The sequence below is a fragment of the Grampus griseus genome, assembly GCF_964374135.1.
Source record: "Grampus griseus genome assembly, chromosome: 10".
Lineage (NCBI taxonomy): Eukaryota > Metazoa > Chordata > Mammalia > Artiodactyla > Delphinidae > Grampus > Grampus griseus.
The window spans coordinates 56,669,998-56,686,221 of NC_139004.1; the positions used below are offsets into that span (position 1 = coordinate 56,669,998).

General features: G+C 44.7%; 1 protein-coding gene across 1 annotated transcript in view; it reads left to right on the top strand.

Annotated features, from left to right (window-relative positions):
* The first annotated feature begins 12,125 nt into the window (after window positions 1-12,125).
* OXSR1 (oxidative stress responsive kinase 1) overlaps window positions 12,126-16,224 on the top strand; it is a 101,253-nt gene continuing 97,154 nt past the window's right edge. Inside the window, exon 1 of the mRNA XM_082663061.1 lies at window positions 12,126-12,506. Coding sequence (XP_082519187.1) covers window positions 12,437-12,506 — 70 coding nt within the window. The 5' untranslated portion in view covers window positions 12,126-12,436. The remainder of the gene's footprint in view (window positions 12,507-16,224) is intronic.

Sequence of the window (16,224 nt, forward strand, 5' to 3'; positions counted from 1 at the left end):
GTACACATAGACAATAGAATACTACTCAGCCATAAAAAAGAATGAAATAATGCCATTTGCAGCAACATGGATGGACCAACAGATCATAGTAAGTGAAGTAAGTCAGAAAGAGAAAGACAAATATCATATGACATCACTTATATGTGGAATCTAAAATATGACACAAATGAATCTACAAAACAGAAACAGACTCACGGATATAGAGAACAGACTTGTGGTTGGGAGTTTGGGGTTAGCAGATGCAAACTACTATATATAGAATGAATAAACAACAAGGACCTACTGTATAGCACAGGGAACTATATTCAATATCCTGTAATAAACCATAATGGAAAAGAATATGTGTGTGTATGTATGTGTGTGTGTGTGTATATATATATATATATATATATATAACTGAATCACTTTGCCATACACCAGAAACTAACACAACATTGAAAATCAACTATAGGGACTTCCCTGGCGGTCCAGTGATTAAGATTGCTCTCTCAATGCAGGGGGCACAGGTTCGATCCCTGGTCAGGGAACTAAAATCCCACATGATGCATGGTGTGGCCAAAAAAAAAAAAAAGAAAATCAACTATACTTCAATAAAATAAATTTTTAAAAAAGAGATTTATGCAACTTTTTTATTTTAATATTTATTTTTTATTTTCTTTGGCTGTGCTGGGTCTTAGTTGCGGGATCTTTAGTTGTGGCATGCGGACTTCTTAGTTGCGGCATGCATGTGGGATCTAGTTCCCAGGGATTGAATCCAGGCCCCCTACATTGCGAGCATGGAGTCTTACCCACTGGACCACCAGGGAAGTCCCTATATGCAACTTTTAATTCATGACCTTAACAAAATTGTGTGTCCTCTACTTTCCCTACCCACTTCACGCTGCAGCAATGTGGGTGCAGCAGTGCAGTGGTGGGAGCTAGAAGCTCAATGTTGAGGATGGCAGACACAGCATGGGAAGGGCCTGGGACCTTGATTATTGGGTTGAACTATCAGCCCAAAACTGCTTACACTCAGACTTTTATGTATGAGAAAAATAAATTTCGACTTTGGCTATTGTTACAGAGGAATGCTAGCATTCTTAATGCAGTTTGGGTTTTCTGTCACTGGCAACCAAGAGGCCCTAAGTGACAAAACAGGTTTGTTGCAAGCCCCCTGCAGTGCTCATCCAACCACAGTCCCACCATGTCCGCTGATGGTCTCCTCCTTGGTCTGCTGTGGGTCCCGCCCACTTTGCAGATGAACACTGGGCCCATGATCTGCTTCTGTACAAAGGCTCTCATTTCCTGCCCCCACTAGCTGTGAGGGTGGCAGCCAAAGGGCTGGCTTTAACTGGACACTTCATATGCTTGCCCTATAAAGCACAAAAAAGGTTAGAGCAGGGATGCACACTAACTCACCCTGTAACTCAGAGGTGCAAAGACAATGTAGCTTGTTTTCTGTAATCTAATCTTTCCTATAAGCCCCCATCCTGCTGGGCAGGAAAGGGAGACTCGAGCTTGCCGGTAAATATTAAATTATCTGGTTCACACAGTGTCTTTCAGAGTAACCTGGTCTCTCTTAATGCTGCTTCTCAGGTCTCTTTCCCTCCCCCCCTCACCTTGTCAAGAAGGTCTGGGGGTGTGGGAAGGGAGAGGCTCAAATATGACCTCACGGTAGAAGGAAAGCGTTGCCATGGATCATTGTGAGCAGGTCCTTATACTGTCTTCTAGTTCTGCCATGAAATACCTGGCATGATACCTGAGTTCCTATAATTACCTGCTGAGATGCAGTGGACCTCATCTGGCCTCTGGAGTGTGATGCCAGCCCTCAGAGCTGAAGTCCATGGTCCCAACCATTTGCCTTCTGCCATAAAGCCCACCTCTGCAGGCCTTTTCATTTCAACTCTCTACACAAGCCTCTACAGCACTTCCGCATGCTCTGATAGGACACAGGGAAGCTTTTGACCTCCTGCAGACCAAGTATAGGCTGTGAGGAACTGGCTATGGTATCCTGGTGTTCACTGGCCTAGACTCTGCCCTCCATCACTGCTACATTATTGTTCCTACAGTATATTGGACATGATGCAAGCCAGCCTGCAGTCTGCCCCAAGCCATACGTGGGGAAGCAGCCCACAAGCCTCTGATGTTCTGAGTTCTTCATATTTCCCTATCTGTCTTGGATGCTTCTACAGTTTCCCCTAGTCAAGATTTGGATGGGTTGGGGAGAATGAATAGGGGGAAAAAAGGATCCTGGAGCATGCCTGCACTGCTTGCTTTCCCTCTTCTGTTTTTCCTGTTTACACACCTGCAGGTAGTGCTACTTTTATTTCCTCTTACTTTTTTCCCCTCATGGTCTGGACATTATGGGTAGATGAGGTTTCATCTCTACAGTATGCAAGGAACATCATGATCTGAGTGAGTAAGGCATGGGTTTTGATAAAAGGGCTGCAGGATAACTGTGAATTGGGGCCCTTCCAAGGACAATTGTATTAATAATCCATCCCTCGAATTTTATCTCTGTTGAAAAACTAAGACCCTTCGCTGGGGTGCTTTGTGCCAGCATCCCAGTTGTAGGTTCTACTCTGCTGCCCTTGGGTCTGCCCACTTCTCTAAATTTTCACCGTGCCAATTCCTTCTCTACCCTTTCTACATCGAGGGGTTGTGGTCCAAAGATCCATTCCTTTCCCCAGGCAGTTTGTGGGCACACTCATCTCCTGGCCATACATTTTCTACAGCCTGGTTACTTAATATCGAAGTATGCCATGTTTGTAGGTGCCAATACATACTTACATGCTTCACCAGGACCTTCCAAGGGGTCCTTGGCACTCCAAACTTGCTTCCTTCCTGGGTCTCCCTGCCAGGTGAAGTGTTAATAACACACTATACACACCATGTGTACATACGTTAACAGGTGAAATTACCCAACTCCATATTGAGAAAGGTTTTCTCCAGACGCAACAGCTTTACTTTCTGATGACAACCTTGGTGCTTGTGCAATATGGAGTTAGTTCCTCTTTGTTTTCCTGCTTTCAGTCTGTGTCCCAAGGCTTGTCAAGTGCATAAGAAGACCCAATACAGCACCGACTATTCTATAATAGTTACCACAAAGCTACCAAATCTTTAAAATTAATTATTTTCTCTCTAGGATTTGGGTGAGTTAAAACTAAGTGAGAACAAGTTACCCGCCCCCCACAAGACTGAAGCAGAAGAATCTGATAACGGTAGGATAACACCTTCTGTGTGCTGGATGGGGTGGACGGAGCCTAAGACTCTGCTCTACGGTCATGGAGAGCCCTCCCTCTGTCACGGTCCACTGCCATTCACCAGGGAAGTAACATCAGTTCCAGGGCCCAGGTCTCTTTGGATGATGGAAGACAATCCCATCTTTAGGCAGACTGCTCACAGCTATGCACCTGGAGAAGAGTTCATAAATGTAGGCGCACTGCAATTGATAGGGAACTTCTGTCCACATTTCTCGATGTCCTGATACTTCCAACTCAATGTCCAGTCAGGCAGGGGCGTCTCTAATTTTGGTACACCTGAACCCCAAATTCACTCATTCAGGTTGGGTGCTAAAGGCAAACAAGGTTTTACAATCCACTGAGAATCAAAGAGAAAGCCTTCATTTCCTTCCCCAGACACTGCAATAAGAAATTAGACAGTGCTGGGACTTCCCTGGTGGCACAGTGGTTAAGAATCCACCTGCTAATCAGGGAACATGGGTTCAATCCCTGGTCTGGGAAGATCCCACATGCTGTGGAGCAACTAAGCCCATGCACCACAACTATTGAGCCTGTGCTCTAGAGCCTGTAAGCCACAACTCCTGAGCCTGCATGCCACAACTACTGAAGTCCTCCAGCCTAGAGCCCGTGCTCCGCACCAAGAGAAGCCACCACAATGAGAAGCCCACGCACCACAATGAAGAATAGCCCCTGCTCGCCGCAACTAGAGAAAGCCTGTGCGCAGCAACAAAGACCCAATGCAGCCAAAAAAAAAAAAAGAAAGAAAGAAAGAAAGAAAGAAATTAGGCAGTGCTATGGGCAGCAACGATGCAGCAGTGGTATGGTGTGAATGACATCATGCAGATGGCGGCTGAAACCGGTTTTTCCTGAGCAAGCGGACTTGAGTCAGACACACTGTTGCTCAACCTCCACCTCCCTAATGCTTTCTTACTCTAGTCCCACCAACTAATAAGTAACAGCTATCAGTTACCGAGCGCTTACAAGCCAGGTGCTGTGCTAAGCATTTCCAGGAACTTCTGGAGGAAAGTTTCTTAACCTTTCTGAGTTTGTTTCCTCAGCTGTAAAACTGGCATAAAAACCTCACAAGGCTATTTTACTGACTGCATGAGGTACCTATTTATATCCCTTAGCACAGTTAAATCTAATTGTTGCTATGAAGATTTTATTGGGCTTTTTATCTGAATTTATATTAATTTAATGAACCTAGGCATTAAATTCCATGCTGTCTGAATCTATCCAGTTCCTGAGTTCAGAGAGTGAGGTACACCAAGTTATCAGAAGATAAATGTGAGTATTCAGTTCCTGAGTTTAGTTAGTGAGAGATACCTGCATTTTTGAATGTTTTTATAAACTACTGCTGTGCCTCGGAGATTCTGATACTCCTGCCTAAGGCTGAGAATTGAATGGTATATACATTCTTGCAAATTTTCCTAAAAAGGAGAGAAATGCAGCTCTTTATACATTTCTAGACTGTCATCATGCTGGCACGGCTTAAGGTGGGCAAATAACCAACACCACCAAACCCAAAACTCCAAGAAAGTCTTTTACTTCCTACTGACTGATAGGATATCTGCCACCCCTCATGGGTGATCCACAACCCAATATGAAATACAGAATACTCACAAAAAGAGAAGACTATGGTTACCTGGCAGCACAGGTTAAGTGCCCGGAAATGGTCTGGGTGAGGTAGTATGTATACATGACTTCCCTCAGGGCTGGAACAATCTCAGAAAAAGCATTCCAAGTAGGAAGGAGGGGAGGGCTGACCATCAGCTGAACCTGGCAGAGCCAGTAAGACTTGGACAGGTGGAGAAGAAAAGTGGCATTCCTGGAAGGAGGAAAGGCCTGAAAAAAGGCAGACAAAATGAAACCAGGTTGAAGAGAGTGTTGGACGTTCCCTCAGCTTGAAAGAAGGGATGGGCAGACTGCGGGGTACCATAAATATTATTACTGCCCGAGCCATGACAAACCAAACTTAAAATTATGAAATATACCTTAAAAGAACACATAAACATATAGGAATAGTTGAGCACTTGTGTACTCATCACCAGGTTAAGAAATAGCACACTCGGACTTCCCTGGTGGCACAGTGGTTAAGAATCCGCCTGCCAATTCAGGCGACATGGGTTCGAGCCCTGGTCTCGGAAGATCCCACATGACGCTGAGCAACTAAGCCCTGTGTGCCACAACTACTGAGCCTGCACTCTAGAGCCCACAAACCACAACTACTGAAGCCCACATACCACAACTACTGCAGCCCGTGCTCCTAGAGCCCGTGCTCTGCAACGAGAAGCCACCACAATGAGAAGCCTGCTCACTGCAACTAGAGAAAGCCCATGTGCAGCAACAAAGACCCAAAGCAGCCAAAAATATATTAAAAAAAAAAAAAGAAATAGCACACTACCTGAATCTTGGAAGTCTTCTGTGTGCCCTATCCTGGTTGCATCCCTTTCCTTTCCCCTAGAGTTAATCACCAAACTGATTGTTGTTTCCTTGCCCTTCTTATTCAATTGTGCCTACTTCTGACCTTTTTGTGAATTCCCTTTTTGTGAGAGAATGTCCAACACTCTGTTTAACCTGGTTTCACTGTGCCTGCCTTTGTTCAGGCCTTTCCTCCTTCCAGGAATGCCACTTTTCTTCTGCTCCACCCATCCAAGTCTTACTGGCTCTGCCAGGTTCAGCTGACGGTGAGTCCTCCCCTCCTCCCTACTTGGAATGCTTTTTGTGAGATTGTTCCAACCCTGAGGGAAGTCATGTACACTTACAGTCACACTTGTAAGTATTCTTCTGTTACTTTGTTGCTATGATCATTGTTCTGAGATTTAGTCATTTTATGTAGCTGCATAAGTACCTTTCCACATAAAGTATCCACTGTATAATTATCTTTACATTCTATTTGGGTGCTTTCCTTTATTTATTTAGCTATTACAAAACATGCTGATATAGATGTTCTTGTGTATATTACTTGGAACACATGTACAAGAGGTTATTAATATATATATACTTAGGAGTGGAATTGCTGGGCTATAGGGGAAGCACAGGTTCTATTTTACTACATAATAACAACCGGCTTTTTCCAAAGAGGTCACAGCAATTGACATTCCAACTAGCAGAGGATGAGAGTTTCTGTTGCTCTTCATCTTAGTATTTTCTGGCTTTAAAATTTTGCCTATCTGGTGAGAGTGAAATGGAATCTCATTTTAGTTTTAATTTACATTATCTTTATTAATGAAGCTGGGGTTTATGGGCCTCCAAAATATTTTTGTGAAATTGATCTTAATGAATTTCTTTAGAGAATTTACATTGTTAGTGTTACACAATATTGGAATATTTTCTCCTTATAGTTCAAACAGTACACAAAAAGCAAATGTGTATTGCACCTCCACCCATCTCCCAGACCTTATTCCATATATTTATATACATATATGTTATAGGTTGAATGTTTGTGTCTCTCCCAAATTCATATGTTGAAATCCTAGCCATCAATGTGATAATATTAGGAAGTGGGGCCTTTGGGAGGTAAATAGGTCATGAGGGTGGCACCTTCAGGAATGGGATTAGTGCCTTTATAAGCAGAGACATGAGAGCTTGCTCCTGCCCTCTGCCATATAAGAATACAATCAGGAGATGGCTGTCTTTAAATCAGGACGCAGGCCTTCACTAGACATCAGATCTGCCAGCATCCTGATCTTTGACTTCCCATGCCCCAGAACTGTGAGAAAAAATATTTGTTTTAAGCAACCCAGTCTATGGTAATTTGTTATAGTAGTCCAAACTAAGTCAATGCAGAAATTTATCTATAACTTGCTTGTTTACCTTAATTACAGATCATTCCATTCCAGTATGTACAGATCTACTTCATTCTAACTGCTATGTAATATTTCACAGCACAGATGAACCAGAATTTCACCGGTCTCCCCTTCTTAAATTAATTTTTTTTGAACAGGTAATATTTGGATTTATAAAGTCCAAAATGTACAAAAGAGTATATCCCTCCTACTCCTCTTCCTCAATAAGTCAGTAGCTCTGGCCTGGCCGCAACCAAATTTACCAATTGTGGCAGAGATCGCCTAGATGTTGACTAATCCCGTTTCTTCTTCCTGGACACAGAAGAAGCCATGTCCCAGTTTCCTTGACTTCAGTTCTGACCAACACAACCTGGGAAGAAGTAACAAACACAACTTCCAGTGTTGGCCAGCTTTTGTAGTGTTCTCCCTCTCAGCTAACCAGCTGGCTGAATGCAGAGGGTCCAGCAGAAGACTCTAAGGAGATCCTAGAAGATGGTGGTGCCACAAGATGGAAGGAGCCAAAATCTAATTCTCTGCTTGGAGGAAAGGGACCAAGGACATATGTATTGGACTATATGTGTGTGAGAAATAAGCTTTTGGGTTAAATCAGCCAGTTTAGTTTAGTTTTGGGTTGTTACTTCAGCTAGCATTAACACACAAATTTCTTATTTATCCTGAGATGTTCTACATAATATATACAAGCAATTACCAATCCTCTATCAATGGACATCTTTATCCAAGGTTGTTTCCAGTTTTCCCCTATTACAATAATGTTACAATAAACATCCTAATGAAGGAGGTTTCTAGACATATTAAACCTTTAAGAGACAGTGTTTGAAAAGTAGCAGGCACCTAGGCACCTGCTCCACCTCAGTCAGGTATTTCCCATCTTTTGCTCAATTCAACTTGAGATCATCAAGTTGGCATGGTGCCAGCCTGAGAGAACCTGAAGCTACTCTCTGGCCCAGAACCCAGCTTGATGCTGAGACTCTACTTTCTGCATGGACTGATTTTTCTTTTCCTACAATAACCTCTCATCTACCTATTTCTTACAGGCTCTGAGCCCCTGTCACCTTGGACATTCATTCCCTGGGTTTGCCAAGATGTCAGCTTCTCCCCAGGCTCCAGACTCCTAGCTTGTGCATGTCTTCTCTACTCGCAAACTCCATCGATTTTTAATCAACACCATGCCTGAATACGTGCCTGTACAGGGACCATTCTAGGCATATAGGCGGGAAGCACACCTATGTGAGGAATGGGTGTTATCCCTTCTCACAAGAGATGACTTTATACTACATATGACGTGTGATACTGGAGAGAAGGGGGTGGCGGGGGGGAGACAGATTCCAGCAGTTTACAGTTGGTCCTGGTGCTGATGTGGAACTGCTGAGAAAATCAGCTTAGGACAGAGACATAAACTTGTGCTTTTCTTTATATTCAGGTTTCTCACAAAAGGTACATATTAATTTATAGACTTCAACTCTCTTTCTTTAATGGAGCCTATAAAACTTGAATTAAAGCTGTAATTATCACTTCAACACATCATTAGTCTTGAAATCAGTCCTTTTTCCTCTACCCTGCAGGTGCTAAAAGCAAAACACAATGCAGGTAAGTTGCTTAAAGGCAACAGAGAAAGAGGAAGCATGAATATACTTTCCCTCCCAGCTTTTCAGCCCAGACAATGATTCTCAACTTCTGGGTTTACACACTGTAGTAGATGCTGTCTATACCCGTACATATCCTTTGGGCCTTCTCTGACGTTTGGTTTCAGAGAGTTCTAGTACGTGAGGAGGACTGTCTGTGTCTCTTGCTTGAGTGCATTCTCTGACTTCAGGAGCATGCTTTTCCCAGCACTGAGCCGGGCGGAAGTGCAGGAGCATTAACAATAAAGAGGAAAAGGAGTTGGTGGGCAAATACCTCAGCTTCCTTGCCTGTTGGTGGGGCAATTCCAAGGTGCGTTCCAGTTTCTCAAATAGCCACGGTCTCCCCTCATTAATATACCCTTGAATGACTTTCCTTCCTTTCCTGTCTCTCCTCACCACTCCTTCAGAATGCCTCTTGAGGTCACTTCCTAAATAAACTATTTGCATCCAAATCTTTTCTGAGTCTGGCTTTGGGAGGAACCCAAAAGAAGACAAGGACTCCTTTGAAAATGTGAGGAAAAACAAGGTCCCACTCTTCAGGAAAGTATGTCATACTTTCAAGAAACCTAGGTAAGATTTGGTTAAATTTTGGTATTAGGGCAAGGGTTCAGAATCACCTTAACCCCCTTTTCCCCCATCCCCCAAAAGATTACTGAGGGAGCCATATACAAGGACCAGCGGCCTAAGAGGAATGAAATTATTACTTCAATAGCTTCGAAAGTGCCTAAAACCCCGTTGTAACCTGTTTAGAACACACTTTGCATGGCTGGTTCCCTCGCAGTTTTCTCATAGAGGTTTTCTCCAAACTCCCTAACTACTGTCCGTCACAGTATACTCGCCTTTTCCTGCTTGATGCTTTGTAACATAATTCCTCATCTATGTATTTGCTGAGTTGTTTACTCTTCCTCTATTAGGCTATAGCTCCATGAAAACAGGAACTAAGTTACTTTGTTTACCACTGTACACCCAGTGTTTATGACAGTGCTATCACATGGAAGATACTCCATAAGCTGAGAAAGAAATTGAGGTTTCGGCTTCTGGTCTCAAACAGCCACCAATTCTTTGCTCATTAAAAACATGGGACCTTCATGACCATCAGCCACATGGAGAAAGCCCAGGAGACAGGGGAAATAAAATGACCAGATCTGCAGAGCAGGTTCTGGCTCAACTAAACCATCAAGCTTTGTGCATTGGAGGAAGTAGAAAAGAACCCATCAACGAATGTATAGTGGCCCTGACCACCAAGAATGTGGGTCAATTAACATCGTGAATTTTCATTATTAGGTCAGTAGCTCCTTTCACTGGGGAAGAAGAAGAGAGAAAGGAGGAAGGTGGCCAGATTTCTCCCTGAAGTACATACTATTCTGCACACAATTTCAAAGGAGTAAAAACACCACAAACTTTCTGAAGGTTGTTCATGGTCCACACAGGCCAATAAATCCAGCTTAAGAATTTCCGGTTTATGGATCTTTCTATTGGTACAAACCTTGACATCTCTAATCCTTACCATCAGCGTTAGCTCCTCTCTGATAGATTTGATCCCCATCCCTCTTCTCCCTGCAAAAAGAAAAAGGCAACACGTGGCAGTAAAGAAGGTATCAGTAGTTAACAGCTGAAACCAATCTCTATAGCAAGGCCTGTGCTATGCTTCCAAACTTGGGAACTCTGGCACCTTTGCTGTGACTGGAATAGTCTAGCCTCTCAATTTCCACCTGTTGATAACATGTTAACTGTGCAGGGTCTCCTCCTCCATGAAACATTCTCCAATTCCACCAAGCAGGTGGAAACGCGCTAACAGCTTCATTGCTGCAGCTCCTAGTTGACTGCTTTTTTTTTTTTTTTTTTTTTTTTTTTTTTTTGCGGTATGCAAGCATGTGGGATCTTCCTGGACCGGGGCACGAACCCGTGTCCCTGCATCAGCAGGCGGACTCTCAATCACTGCGCCACCAGGGAAGCCCGACTGCTTTTGTTTTTTTCATAAATTTATTTTATTTATTTATTTTTGGCTGTGTTGGGTCTTTGTTGCTGTGCACGGGCTCTCTCTAGTTGTGGCGAGCAAGGGCTACTCCTCGTTACAGTGCACGGGCTTCTCATTGTGGTGGCTTCTCTTGTTGCGGAGCACGGGCTCTAGGTGCGTGGGCTTCCGTAGTTGTGGCACACGGGCTCAGGAGTTGTGGCTCGCGGGCTCTAGAGCGCAGGCTCATCAGTTGTGGAGCATGGGCTCAGTTGCTCCGCGGCATGTGGGATCTTCCCGAACCAGGGATTGAACCCATGTCCCCTGCATTGGTAGGCAGATTCTTAACCACCATGCCAGCAGGGAAGTCCCACTGCTTTGGTTTTGTAGTCAGTGGATTTCCTGCACAGGGCTTCCAGTGCCTGGCATGGCCTGGGTGAAGGTCTCTTTCGTAAGGACTACTACTGGTCTAAAAGACATCCAACTGAGAAGAGCTTCACACCTAGGCCAATCCACGTCAGTACTCTTTATTCCATTTTACCAAGTATGTTCAATTTCACCTCGTTAATTTCTCCAACGGCCGTTAAGTGGTCAACCTGTGAAAACTCAAGTTCAATGAGGTCACACAAAAGTCAAAGCCTCTGAAACGACCTCAAATCTCCTGGGCCAAACCTCACTTGTTTAATGGCCCCAGCCGCCTCTGGGGAAAAACTCCAACCTTCTGAGGCCCCAAGACAGGTGCTCATTTAAGCTCCAGACCCAAAGTTGAGTATGGACAGAACACCCTAACCATTAAGGTTACTGAGAAGGCCGCGACGGGCGCTGCAGATAGAACTTCCGCCTAGAGAAAGTGTCGTCACGGAGCGAGCTTCCGGTTCCCCCGTCTCGTGGCCGAAGGCCTTTTATCCCACTTGGCAGTTGTCCACCCCACCCAGCTGCTCCCTCGGGTTTCTCCACACCCTGCGGAGCCGTTTGCACGTCTCGAGGGTGTGACGGTTACACCGCGACGTCTCTTGGGAGAACTGTGCAAAGCAAGAGGCATAACCGCCACCTTGAAGGACTGGAACCCTGTCGGAACACGGCGCTCAGAGCGCCTGCTGGCGGGACTAATTTATGACTGACGTCCACACTCACCTATTGCCTTTCTGATTCCTTCTCAAATAAGCCAATGAATGCGACAGCAGAGACGGCAACGTGCCCCCGCCGCCAGAAGTGGCTCCTCCCCCTCCACTAAGCCGCCGTTTGGTTGCCATACTCAGTGTGGCTACCGCTTCTGCTACTTTAGGCTCTTCTCTGGCTTTCCGATGCCCTTGTTGAACTCCTTTCAAAGCATTTCTTCCCTTCTATTGTCAACTTCCTCCTCCTCGGGCTTCTTACTTGCTCGCTGCTCATCCAGCCACACTTGAAATGGCGGCTGGAGGCGGGGCCGAGGCGGGGCGTGCCCGGCGCGGTGACGTCAGCGCGCTGCGTGTCGGCAGGTGGAGGGAGAAGGGAAAGTTTGGCCCGTGCGTGGGGCTGGGGTGGAGGGCGGGACAGAGGGGCTGGGCCGAGGCGAAGCTCCTGTAGCTGCTGCCACGGAGGCCGAGGCCGGGACCTGGGCCGGGCAGGGGAGTGCCGGCCGCGGAGGAGCAGGAGGCGAGGTCCGCGGGTGCTTCGAGCCCCCCGCTGCTCTGCCGCGCGGCCACCCGGCGCCAGGCGCCGTCGACCCGTGGCTGTTCCAGAGGCGGTTGGTGGGGGCGCGGCGGCAGCGGTTGGGGGTGGGGAGAGGCGCGGCGAGGAGAAGAGGGAGGTCAGCGAGTTTGAGGGAGGGCTGAGTGCCGTGCCGTCGTCATGTCCGAGGACTCCAGCGCCCTTCCTTGGTCCATCAACAGGGACGATTACGAGCTGCAGGAGGTGATAGGTGAGAGCTGGCGCCGCGGAGGGGGGAGGCGCCGCGCTGGATGGCGGGTGGCACGCGGGAACGAGGGGACCCGCGGGAGCTCGGAGAGCGCAGGGCTCCCAGATATTCGTGGGCGCTCGAGTGGCCCGGGGGTTGGTAGGGAGCGTGGGTGAGGCTCCAGGTTTGTGCAGCGCGTGCAAGGCATGGAGGGGATTTTGAGTGGCGCGCCTGTGCGGCGCGGTGGGGTGGGGTTTGAGAGGCTCACCAGAGATTTGTGTAGTGACAGATGTTTGAACCTGAGAGACAGATGTGTCTGAGAGAGAAAGAAAAGTGAAGGTATGGGACAGGCCTTTACGAGGCGGTGCGAGAAATGGGGTATTGCAGTTGGGGGCACGGCCAGCTATTCGGGGGTTGATGGGTTAGGGTGCTTTTGTTCACTCCCGCATCCGTGCGAGAACCCGCACGAAGTGCCAGGCGTTGCTGCGGTAGAGCTGGGGATCCTCTCCAGATGAAGCTGCAGGTACCGCACTGAGCGATGTAGACACAACTTACGACTGCTTGGTATTGACTTTCTAGTCAGGGAGGTAGATAGTAAATAAGTAGGTAAATAAAAAGAATTATAGGTTTTGGCAAGTGCTAGGAAGGGAATAAACAAGATGTTCTGATAGAGGATAACGTGGAGACCTAGTTGGGGCAATTTCAAGGAAGATGCTTTTTCTGAGGCGTTTACATGTAAGTTGAGCACTGAAGGATGAGAGAGTCTTAAGAGCCTAGGGAAATTTTTTCCCGACTGAGGGATGAGGAAATGCAAAGGCTCCTGAGGAGGGAAAGAGCTTGGTGTGTTTTAGGACCTGAAAGAAGACTGGTAAGGTTAGAAAGGTAAGGAGAAGCCAGATTTTAGGGATCTTCTCAGCCAAGGAAAGGATTTTGGAATTTTATTTTAAGTGTTATTGGAGGGCTTCAAGCAAAGACATGAAACAATCCGATGGACCTGGCTATTGTGTGTGGAATGGATTTGAAGGGGGTCTGGGAATACCAGTTGGCAGAGACCAAAACTTGCACAAACATGGATTGTAATTCTCACAGAGGCACAGTGATTGGGGGAGGGTGGGGACTGGGGATGAGGGGAGTATTTGTTAGACAACAATAATCTAGTGATTTTAGAAATCAAAAGGGGGTGGGTTTAGCTAAACAGAAGCTCAATCCAACAGACACGAGCAGACCCTTGTGTGTTGGAGGAAGGAGATTGTCTGCTTTGCCAGATCAGCATCCAGTCCTAAATTAGTTTTATAACAAAGAGTGGCTGAAAACTCCTTAGCTGTCTTGGCGGGGTGGGGGGTGGTGGCAGGGTGGGTAGTGTTTATTGCACCGTGTAGGTGTTTAGAGAAACTTGTCACATTTCTTTTTTTCACTTTACTTCTTGTTTCAAAACAAATCTGGCCTAAGTTTTATCTGAAAGACAGCACATCTTTTTCCTTAAGCCACTTCATGGATCTTTACTACATGCTGGGTCTTTGATGTGTACTGGTTGGTTCTAAAGACAGCTAGCTAGGTCTCTGTCTTGATTGATTGCTTCTGAGTCCCTCAATCAGAGTTTCTTATTGAAAAAAGGGATTAAGTGGGAAATTCCAAAATGATGTCTAAAAAGTAAGGAAAGGGGGTCCTTATCATTTTAGAAAAGGAATTTTGATTTTCTTTCTGGTAAGTTGTACATCTTTCTAGGGTGAAGAGGAGGGTTGTAGTTGTTCCGAATGCCCTTGCTATTATGATTGCACAAGGCTCTAGAGCTTTAGAAACTTGTTAATTTGGTGTCCTCAGACCAATAAGGTGTCTGTGAGTGAGCAAAAGGGAGGCTCAGGCCTCTGGGTTAGGGTTAGTCTTCATCTTATTCTCAAAGTGGTCTGTGGATAAAAAGTTAACTCCAATGTGATTTGACCACCTTATTTTTAAAAACAATTTTACTCTGAGGTATAATTTCACCCAGTTTTTAGTATAAAATTCACCCATTTTTAAATATAAAATTAAATGATTTTTAGTAAATTTATTGTGTTGTGCACCAATCAGCATAATACAGTTTTAGAATATGTTCATCATCCCAGTGAGATCCCTTGTGCCTGTTTACAGTTAATCCCTGTTCCTACCCCCAGTTTCAGGCAACTGCAAATCTACTTTCTGTCTCCATAGATTTGCCTTTTCTGGACATTTCATATAAATGGGATCGTGTAATATGCAGTTTTTTTTGTTTGGCTTCATTCACGTAGCATAATATTTTTTCATTTTTAAAAGCAATTTATATACCATAAAATCCACCTGTTTTAAGTTTACAGTACTATAGTTTTTTAGTAAATTTACAGAGTTGTTCAGTCATCACCACAATCCAATTTTAGAACATTTCCATCATTCCAGAAAGATGCCTCATGTACATTTGCAGTCACTCCCTGCCGAAGGCAACCAGAGATCTACTTTCTGTCTCTATAGATTTGTCTTTTCTGGAAATTTCATATAAATATGATCATATAATATGTGATCTTTTGTGTTTGGTTTCTTTTACTTTGTGTAATGTTTTTTGAGGTTCATCCATGTTGTAGCCTTTATTAGTACATTATTCTTTTTCATTGGACACCACTTGATGGACATTGGGTTTCTTCTGCTTTTTGCCTATTTGGAATAATGTTTCTATGAGCATTTACATCAAATCTTCATGTGACCATGGTTCATTTTTCTTGAGTGGAATTGCTGGGTCATATAGTAGATTTATGTTTAACTTTTTAAGAAATGGACAGACTTTCAAAGTGACTGTACCATTTTACATTCCCATCAGCCATGTATGAGGGTCCCTATTTCTTTACATTTTTGCCAGCATTTGTTGTCTGTCTTTTTGAGTATAGCCATCCTAGTGGATGTGAAGTGGTGTTTGATCATGGTTTTGTTTTACATTTCTGTAATAACTAATAATAGAGAGTATCTTTTTTTTTTAACATCTCTATTGGGGTATAATTGCTTTACAATGGTGTGTTAGTTTCTGCTTTATAACAAAGTGAATGAGTTATACGTATACATATGTTCCCATATCTCTTCCCAATAGAGAGTATCTTTTCATGTGCTTATTTATTAGCTTTTCATATCTATTCTTTGCTAAAATGTCTATTCAAATTTTTTTCCCATTTGGGTTGCCCATTGGGTTGTTTTCTTCTCACTGAGTTATAGAGATGTGTGTGAGGGTGTGTATTCATTCTGGATATGAGTCCTTCACCTGATATATGATTTCAAATATTTACTCTCAGTCTTTTTTTGGGGGGCGGGGGGGGTGTGCCACAGCTTGCGGGATCTTAGTTCCCCGACCAGGGATCTAACCCGCGCCCCCTGTAATGGAAGCGCAGAGTCTTAACCACTGGACCACCAGGGAAGTCCTGAGAAATCTTTAGTAATCCAACATCACAAAGATTTTTTTTCCTATGTTTTCTTCTGTTATAGTTTAGCTCTTAAATTTAGTCCTCTGATATATTTTGAGCTAAGTTTTCTGTAAGGTGTGAGGTAAGGTGAACCATCTTGTTTTACAGATGAAGACACTGAGACATAGGAAGGTAAAATGACCTGTCTAAAGTCAGAGCTAGTTATGGGCAGAGCTAGTACTGGTGTCCAACTGTCGCCTAATCCAGGATCCTTATTTCTGCATCTGCATTTGATTGGTTTTTGGAAGTACCTGAAGATGGTGGTCATAATCTCACCTTTTTTTTTT